The sequence below is a fragment of the Chionomys nivalis genome, chromosome 20 (genome assembly GCF_950005125.1).
Source record: "Chionomys nivalis chromosome 20, mChiNiv1.1, whole genome shotgun sequence".
In the NCBI taxonomy this organism is placed as follows: domain Eukaryota; kingdom Metazoa; phylum Chordata; class Mammalia; order Rodentia; family Cricetidae; genus Chionomys; species Chionomys nivalis.
Window position 1 is genome coordinate 9,583,667 of NC_080105.1, and position 9,395 is coordinate 9,593,061.

The following is a 9,395-nucleotide window of genomic DNA, read 5'->3' on the forward strand; positions in this document are numbered from 1 at the left end:
TAGCCAACCTGCAGGGAGCTTGCCTGCAGACTGGCTAGAGAGCTGAGCAGTTGGGGAAAAGACCCGGGCTTTTGCCCTAGTAGGGAGGGCCTTTATTAGGGTGCCCCACTGTTGGGGTGATCACTCACATCTTGGTCCTCTCTATGTAGTTGCAGTCTGTGTTTCAGAGTTCCTCAGAGTTTGTGGGTAATAGCAGACTTTTTCCTGTTCAGGTTGTCAATGGGCAACTGTTTTGGGTTCACCAAAGGCTGATTTGATAATCATACATTTACTCTACATTATTATTATCTTGAGTATACCTGCACAAATAAAGACAGACAAAGCTCCAGCATATATGTTTAAGAAAATGAAGCAGGTTTTTGCTAATTATATAAAGTATATTACAGGTATGTCACATAATCCAGTTAAGGCAGTTATAGAAAGATCAAATCAATCTATAAAGGATATATTAAACAAAGAGAAAGAGATAATAAAGATCCCCAGAAATAAATTACACAATGTTTTATTAACCTTGACTTTTCTTAGCTAATCAGAAAGGAACAATCACTGCAGAGAGAAATTTGATGATAATAATAATAAAAACTTCTGAATTAAATGACCTGGTGTGTTTCAAGGATATGTTGACCTCAGAATGGTGGTACCTCTTCCACACTGGGACCAAACACAATCAGTTCTGTGGAAAGAAACAACTTTATTCTAGCTGTGTGCGACCTTGACTTGGGTAAAGTCCCTGTCACATACAAGTAAATGTGTGATTTTGAAAATGTGACTATCTGGTGGTCAATTTTATTTTCTCTACTTTGCAATAAATCTGCAATATCCTGTCACCTCACAGCCACAGTCAAGTGGGTTTTCTGTGTCAGGTAAGATATTGTGAGGCTAGGTCAGGCGAGAAGAGGTGAGAAGAGCCAGGGTGAGACAGAACAAAAACTGTGGGATGGTAGGTGTGCAGCTCTGACCACAAGGCCCTCCCTCTGTCCCTCAAGAGCAGACAGACCATGGAGACCTGATCACTGCACTTATCCTGTGCTGAGCTGCAAGTCTGTGGCGTGTAGAACCCAGTGTTCAGATGCTCCACAATGTTTATCCTGCTAGAGACACCTCAGACCTTTCCCACCAAAGTCACATCCCACCAGAAAGTGACAACCACCAAATAGAGCCACAGCCAATACATCCAATCATAAATGGTGTGTGAGGTTTTAGTCTGCCTCTGATGCATTCTGGTCCAATGAGCATCCAGTCAGAGACTCTTAACCACTCAGACTTGACCTTGTTCTTCCTGTCTGTGATACTGAGCAGGTTCGGGCTAGGAAGTGCTAGGGAACTGCTGAGGCCTTGTGGAGGAAGAGGCCGGTGGAGTTCCACAAGGTGAGAGCAGCCACAGATTAGCGAGGCCGGGCTCAGCATCTGTCTGGGGTGGGCCCCACATGCGGAAGACCCCAATCTCCTCACAATCGGGGCCTTAGCCCAGCTCCAGTGAGGGCTGGGGCAGTCTTCTCAGAGCCTACTGATTCCTCACAGCCCAAGTTCTCGTGAGGCTTAGATGCCTGCTGTGAAGAGTCAGGATGACAGGATGCCATTCTGAAAGGACAGCATTATTACATTAGTATTTCATCCAAGTTTTAAATTCATAAGCCTAGCTTTGTCCATATTTCCTTACTTCATCTTAGCACCTGTGGGATCTGCAATGCCCACTTTCTCATTGCCTACTTGAGTAACTTTAATAGTCTTTCATTTTTCTTTGCTAGTGTGCCTAGAGATTTATCAGTGTTATTTAGATATGTATCTTTCTCTTGCTTCTTGTCATGTTTATTTTCAATTTATTAAGTTTAAAAAATTGATTAATGGCTTCTTATTCACTTTCCTTTTAGTATTTATATAAAAATTTATGTCACAAATTGTAAATCTACTTTATCCAAGCCCTTGGGAGACATGAGTTTTAGAACAGTGTGGGCTACACAGGGAGTTCTGGATACCATGGGCCATGTTATGGCATGAGATCTTATTGTGGGAGATACAAACAAAATCCGAATGTATTCACTTTCATATAAAATCATTTAATTTTTATTTTTCTAATTATTGTTTAACTTTATTCCATAAAGTTTATTTGTGTGCACCTGCTCGTTTCCCTGTTGTACTCCCTCCATCTAAAATATTTGCCCTCACAGTTCTGCAAAATTTTTCATTCTTTCCTATTTTTTCTAGATTCCATTTATGAAAGAAGATATGTGTTATTTGTATTTTGGAGAGTTGTCTATGTCTTTGACTTGTTATAGATGATTGAAACAACTTTCTTGAGAATTACGTAATTTTATTCTATAATTTTATTTGTTGATTATCTTGCATGATTTATGCATATAATGTTTTCTTTATCCATGCATATATTGGTGTTTATCTAATCTTATTCCCTGAATCATTTGTTATAGGAAGTGCAATGATAAGAATTACACTCAAACTCACACACACACATATATGTGATTCAGTATAGTGAACTCCCCTGGAAAGTATGCACATCCAGGAGTGATACAGCTGGTAGGTCTATGTTAAATTTTCAGCCACAGCTATTATTATAGCATCCACAGTAACTAAGATATTTTATTTTACAATGATCATAGCATATGTGTTCTTTTTTCCTCACTTCCTATGCAGCATTTAGAAAAATTTAGATTTGGTAAAAAATGTAATCATTAAAGAGACACTCAGAGCTGAAATTATGGGCACTCCAAATATTATTATACGTTGTGAGAAATGGGTCTTGGGACTCAAGAAAATGACAACACAATCTAGAGTATTTGTGTCAGGCTGTAAGTCCTGTTGAAATTTATTCTTATGCAGATTGTTACCACGGTCAGAATTTGACCTTGTATTACTACATGCTTGGGTATCTCAAAGTGGTCCACTTGGTAAGCAGCATGTACTTGTGTGTAACTAGGGTAACTTTACACACATATTTGTATTCCATATGTTTGTTGGCATTTGAGACACTGTCTCAGATATGCCGATTATGAGAAATTGTTTTCAGCATGTAGAAAATGAAACTCTGCTCTTGAACTTCTACCATACACAAACTGCACCAAATGTGTCATGGATGTCAAAATGAGACGTGATTCCCTAAAAATGCCAAAGAATACAGTAGAGAAAATCTTCCAAGTTTTAAGCATAGGAAAGGGTTTTCTGAGTAGGACTCTTGTCTATTCAGTAAATGAGACAAAAACAATCAACAAATAGGATCATATGAAATTAAAACTTTTTATTTTGGTATAATAAAATATCATTTAAATGGGGATTACACAATATGAGAAAATCACTGGTGCAATGGTGACTTGAGAGTTATTGTGTATTTAACTTTCTGCTGATCTGGTGAGGCCTGCACTCTAGGTAGGAATTAGTACCTGGCACTGCGTCCATGGTCAAAAGAGCATGGCTGGATGAGGCATAGAGTCCTTTAAGATGACGTTAATGTTGTTACTTTGTGTGACAAGAGTAACTGCTTCGTAACTATTTCTGATTCTATGGATAGACGTCTTCAGCTGTCAGGCTTGGTCAGAGGCTCTTATTTATGGAGTGCATAGCAGCAAATGCACAACCTCATAATTTCAAAATGTTGAAATGTCCATGAATGTTCATTCCTAATTGGGACCTGTAGACCAACCATTCCCCTAGACAGGGGAAACGTCATGGAAATGGGTCCTGAATGTCCTGCCTGAGAGTGAGGAGGACTGCTGTGACATGCTGTCTTAAGGCATGACCCAGCCACTGCTCACTCACATGAGCTGTAATCACCTGCAGCTTCAGGTGACCATGTTCAGAACTGACCGTTAACCTATCTGTCCTGAACCGGACAGCTGGAGGAGACAGCCTGCTGGTGGAAGAAAAAGCCTCTTAAGCTTTTGTCTTAGTACAGAAAATAAAAAGGAAACTTGAAGACAGCCATTTGTTTTACTTATCAGTTCCCCCTTTCTTTATCTGACATCCGGGGAAGACTGTGTAATTCCTATTTCCTCAAATTAATGAGTTTCTTGAGATTAATACAGGAGTATAGGTACGGGATTACTTACAGGAATATGAATAACAAATGTGTGGTATCACAAAGGCTCCCATTAGAATGGGGGACTCAGGAAAACTAGAACCATGAACATGTCTGCATGACTTGTTTGCAACTGACTGAGACGGAGGTTCTCATTTCTTCAGTTCTAACTTAAAACCTATGTAAGCTTGGGAGCAGAAGGGCCTTATTATTCTTTTAAGTTCCAGCTTTCCCAGCCATAATTTAAATGCTGAGTCTTATGAACTTCCTAACTCTTTCCTTAGAACTTTCTGAGACTTAAGGAAATACTTCCACCCAGGGAAGAGCACACCTGTTGTAATCCCATATCAAATAATGAGTCCAGAAAGCTTATATGCTAGCTAAAAGGAATGGTTGGTTTACATTTAGGACTGTAAAAGTACATGTATACATGTATATGCACGTAACAACAATGAAGGAAAAGAGAGGCCATACATGAGAAACAGCAAGGGAGAGTGTAGGGAGGTTTTGGAAAGATTAAAGAGAAGAGGAAATAATGTAATTATAATCTCAAAAATAACAGAAAATATTTATGTCAAAAAGGAAGTTTTTACATAATATTTCATCCTTTCCTTAAAATATTAGTTGGTTCCACAAGATCACAGTCTACCATGGAGCTCTGCAAAGGCACTAAAGCTGCACACAAGTCCTGAAGTTCCTGGTGAAGCAAACTTTATTGTTCACCTCCTCTGTAAGCACAGCTCCAGCATGGTGAGTGACTCGGCCATAAAGCACTGCTTCTCTCATACATAGTTTTTTCAGCAAAACCTATCATTCACCATCTCCAGTCTGTGATATTTGTGAGAGCTGTGTTTGTGATAACCAAACATCCTAGTGCTTCCTTTGAGCCAGTCCATCAGAAATGATTTCATGAATATTTCATTAGATTATGTATCCTTTTTGTCATGAAGGGTTTTTTTTTATCTTTCTAAATTTTTATTTTATAGCAATTGTCATAGTTAGAGATGTAAATAACACATTTAAAAACCTCCCCAGGGCCAAAGGATGCCAGAGTATTTACAAAGACATGGGGTAGGGGAGGCAAGACAGGAGCGTGAGGCTCAAGGGCTTGGGTTCAATCCAGGGCCCTGCCCCAGACTTGGACAGATGCCAACCACCAGCACTGTGTTGTGGGCTCAGGGAGCATCACACAGCCTGGGGCCCTCTACTCACAGGATCTGGTGGGAGACCTCTAGCTAACTGAAGGCCCCACTTCCTATCCAGGAAGCTCCCCTACAGCCCACAAGCCAGTTCAAGGGGCCCCTGGGAAGCACCAAAGGACAGGGGCAGTGTGAGGGACACACAGGCTGGGACAGGTGTCAATGGATGATCTGGCCTGCCCTGGGGTGAGACAGAGACACACACATACGTGTGCGTACATGAACAAACGATACCTTCACAGAAAAACTGCAAAGGGGGAGGTTTCTCCTGTGGGTTTTGTCTTCTAAGTCTCCATGTCTACGATGTTATTTTTTTGCTATTATTATTATTATTTTGTTTCTTCAACAGTGACAAACTGAGGTAAACATCTGTAACCAACACCTTTCCTAAGGGGCAAAGGGTCCCAACCCAACAGACAGAGACAGTACCAGTGGTGGCAGCAAGAGCGGAGCCTGACCCAGCCTGAGTCCGGTTCAGGGTCAGGCTGGTTGCTGCCTCTGAAGGATAGGGCTGGGCTACATACCTAATGTCTCTTCTGAGGACTACCAGATACTACAAGGGAGAGGCCTCCCACACAGGATCTCAACAGAGAGAGGGTGCACATGGGACGCGGGATGTCTACTGTGGAATCTCGCTTCCTTGTTATTGCAGATCAGGGTGGAGAGGCCTAAGGCAAGAGGAGAAGTAGCGGCTGGGAAGGAGGGCCTGGTGGCCCCAAGTGGGCCAGGGCAGTGATGGGGGCCTTCTGAGATTCGGCTCTCGGCAGGAGGAGGGGTTTGCTACTTACCTGGCATGTGGGCCCTCTGTCCACTAGGGAAGTGGTGGCACCCCAGGAAAGTGGGACCAGGCCCTGGAGCAACCACAGTTTGTAAACTGGACTCAGGCAGGGCAGGGAGACCTATAGCCCTTTGTGGTGGGAGCAAGGGGTTATGTAGAGAGGTGGGGGCTCCAGGCTGAGGGGTGGTTGGTGCCCCTTGCAGCTAGCCAGCCAGCCCCACTATGGAACCTCTTAGAATGACCCAGAACTTTTGGAGGGACCCTAAGAGAGGCAACCCAGGCTGGCCAGTTGGGTGGTGCCAGGCGGAAGGCACAGCCTCCCTGTGCTGAGGTTATTACAGGGGTTCCTTAAGCCTCCACATTGAGTAGGAGTCCCAAAGGAGAGCAGGGGCAAGGTGAAATCCTGTTTTGCTGCCGAAGAACCTGAGCCAACAGCAGGTGTCTCCTGGGATTCCCTGAGGAGTGTGGTAAAACACAGGCCTGGCTCTTGGCAGCTGCCTGGTGAGGTGTCCGGACCCTCAAAGTCACCAGACACACATCACACTCACTCTGACTTCAACGACTTCCTGTCCCATCCACGGATGCGCTCCTCCCCTGCAAGGGTACTGCCCTAGAACCGTGAGGCTCACACACGTGATTGACAAACCCCAGGAATAACTAGCGCAACTGTTTCCCTGCTTGCTGAGTGCCCAGGGAAGGAGCAGCTGGGCTGTGAATGCACCCCCTTACCCTAGAGACACAGGAGTGCCAAGCCTCCCGTTCTCCTGCCATCTGTTCCCCTATACCCTCAGGAGGGGTACCTACTGGAACTCTGTTCCCAATGGCCTCGTGGCTGCGGTAATGGCTCTCCCTTCTGGGATCTAAGTACCCATCAGCAGGAAGAGGTGAGGGGGCATCTCTAATATTTGGGTCTGTTCCTGCACACAACTTTTGCTACCTTTAGGGGGCTTGGCCTCTCCCTCTGACCTCCTGGGCACCACTGTTGTCAACCCAGTGCCTGTTCCCAGCCAGTTTCTAAGGGTCTCGTGCTCATCTCTGCCCAACACCAAAGGCCCCTTTCTGGGCCCAGGTTTGGATGGAAGATTGTAGGGTGATCTGCCAAGGGGTGTGAAGCGCCAGAAGTGTCCAGGTTCCAGAGCTCAGTCTGGCCCACAAGCTCCCAGCCTTTGTCAGGGGCCTCGGCTCCTCTGGGCTGAGGCTGGCCACACACATGGTCATCCGCTAACTATGTCACCAGCCCACCACCGACCCGGGTGTCTGGGCCTCTTATTCTACACTACTCCCTCCCACCGCGCTGTGGCTGCTCCCTGTCCCCAGTATGGGTTGGAGCATACGCGGCTTCCCTAGCAGCTCAGACGCAGATTTCGATGGCCGTGGCCAGCACCACCTGCCCTTTGCTCTTGTCTGCACGGCCATCGGTCCTGCCCGAGGGAGCGGACAGAGCCAGACCAGCCTCAGGCACGGGCACGGGCACCGGAACGGGCACCACGCTGGGCGGCGAGGACTGTGAACCGCTGCCACTCTCGGTGAGCACGGTGCGCTTGAGCGGTGCAGGAGCCTCGAGGCGCAGGGTCCCGGGCAGGTGGTCCCCAGGAGGTTTGCGTGCACGGTGCGAAGGCCGCCGCCGAAGCTCAGATGTGAGCTCCTGTTTGAGGAAGCGGAAGACCTCCTTGTCCGGCCCGCGACGCTCGGGCTCCAGAGCCAGCAGCCGCTGGAACATGCGCAGTGCAGGCTCGGTGAAGCGGCGCCACTGCGAAGGCAGCCCCGGCAGGAGGCCCCGCTGCCAGGGCACGAACTCCTCGAAGAAGGCATCGGCGCCCGACGCAGCCTCCCACGGGAAGTTGCCGGTGAGCACACAGAAGATAAGCACTCCGAACGCCCACACATCCACGCCTGTGTCCACCGCGAAGCCATCGGCACGGCCCGCCTGGCACACCTCGGGCGCTGTGTAGGGTATAGTGCCGCTCACACGCTTCACACGGCAGCCCACGTGCCGCGTCATGCCGAAGTCCGCCAGCTTCACACGGCGGCACTCACGGTCACACAGCAGCACGTTCTCGGGTTTGATGTCGCGGTGCACTAGCTGTCTGCTGTGCATGAAGTCCAGCGCCAGCCCCAGCTGCTGCACACAGCGCTTCACCGTGTCCTCGGGGAGGCCCACCTGGGGAGGGATGATGTCAAACAGGTCTCCAGCAGGCGCGCACTCCTGGGCAAAGACATAGCATTCCTCAGTCTCGAAGACCACGTCGAAGACCTTGATGATGAAGGGGCTGGATGACAGGCTGTTGGTGATGCTCACTTCACGCAGGAAATTCTTCAGCTTTGTCTTGCTCTTATTCACAAATTTCAGCGCCATTTTGGTGCCTGTGCCCTTGTAAGCCACCAGGTCAACCTTCCCATAGGTCCCTTTACCCAGCTCCCGGACAAGCTTGTAGTGCTTGGTAAGGTCGCTGGCAGTCAGTGTGCGCAGTGTCAGTGCTTGCATGTCTTCTGTGAGGAGGGGCACACCTGCACCTGGTAGAGGGGCGGCCCCCGACCCGCAGCAAGGCAGGGAGTGGAGCGGTTCAGGCTCTGGGCAGCCCACGCTCATCTTCTCCCTGGGCTGGGGCCTCGGGAACGCCGCGGCAGGGGGTCTGGGCGCCCTGTCGGTCTTCGTCAGCCTGGCCCGAGAGGGGCTCAGGGCACCACCACCACCATAAGCCGGGACGCGGAGGGCGTCGCTAGGGGCTCGGTTGCCCAGGTCCCGGGGCTTTGGGGTGCCCGCGGCTTCTCGTTAGCAAGAGGGTTTGCTCTCGCTGTCCTAGGTTTGGGGGATCCTGTGTACCGGAGCAGCAGGGAGGGCTACCGCCCCGAAGCTGGGTCGCTCTGTGTCTTCAGGTGTGCGGTTGCAGCAAGCAGATCTTAGGGGGCCCGGGTTGGAGCGGTCGTCGCGCGCTGGGTCCCGGTAACCGCGTGCGGGGCTGGAGGTCACGGCTCAGCCGCTGGGGGGCTCGGGCCCCGCCGCTGCAAGCAGCCCGGCCCTGCGGGCCCCTGCCCCGGCCTGGCGCGGGCTGAGGCTGTGGCTCCTGCTTCTGCTCCCGCTCCACCCGGTGTTTGGGCTCCAGCGCCGGCGCCCGCCCGGGCTGCGCTCCATCGCGGCCTCCTGTCATGAAGGTTTAAGTAAGTATATGACCTTCCTTCCAACTTTTATAGAAGTTAGATTGATCCCACATGTTCTCATAGCCTACAATGTCATGTGTCAAGCTTTGACAGGATGTTTCATTGATATTTTGAAAGTCTTTTGTACTTCAAGCAGTTGAGAGACAGATTACTCCCTGACCAAGACAGTCTCTTTGCAGGCCATGTTAAGGTTCAAAAGCAAGTTCTAGCATGTGTTTTCCTTTTCTCTGTA

The 9,395-nt window shown here is 48.4% G+C and overlaps 1 protein-coding gene across 1 annotated transcript; it reads right to left on the minus strand.

The window, feature by feature from the left end:
- Positions 1–7,355: 7,355 nt before the first annotated feature.
- LOC130863241 (serine/threonine-protein kinase SBK1-like) lies at positions 7,356–8,594 on the minus strand. Its single transcript, XM_057753159.1, has one exon. The coding sequence runs from the start codon at positions 8,592–8,594 to the stop codon at positions 7,356–7,358; it is 1,239 nt and encodes a 412-aa protein (XP_057609142.1).
- Positions 8,595–9,395: the final 801 nt, after the last annotated feature.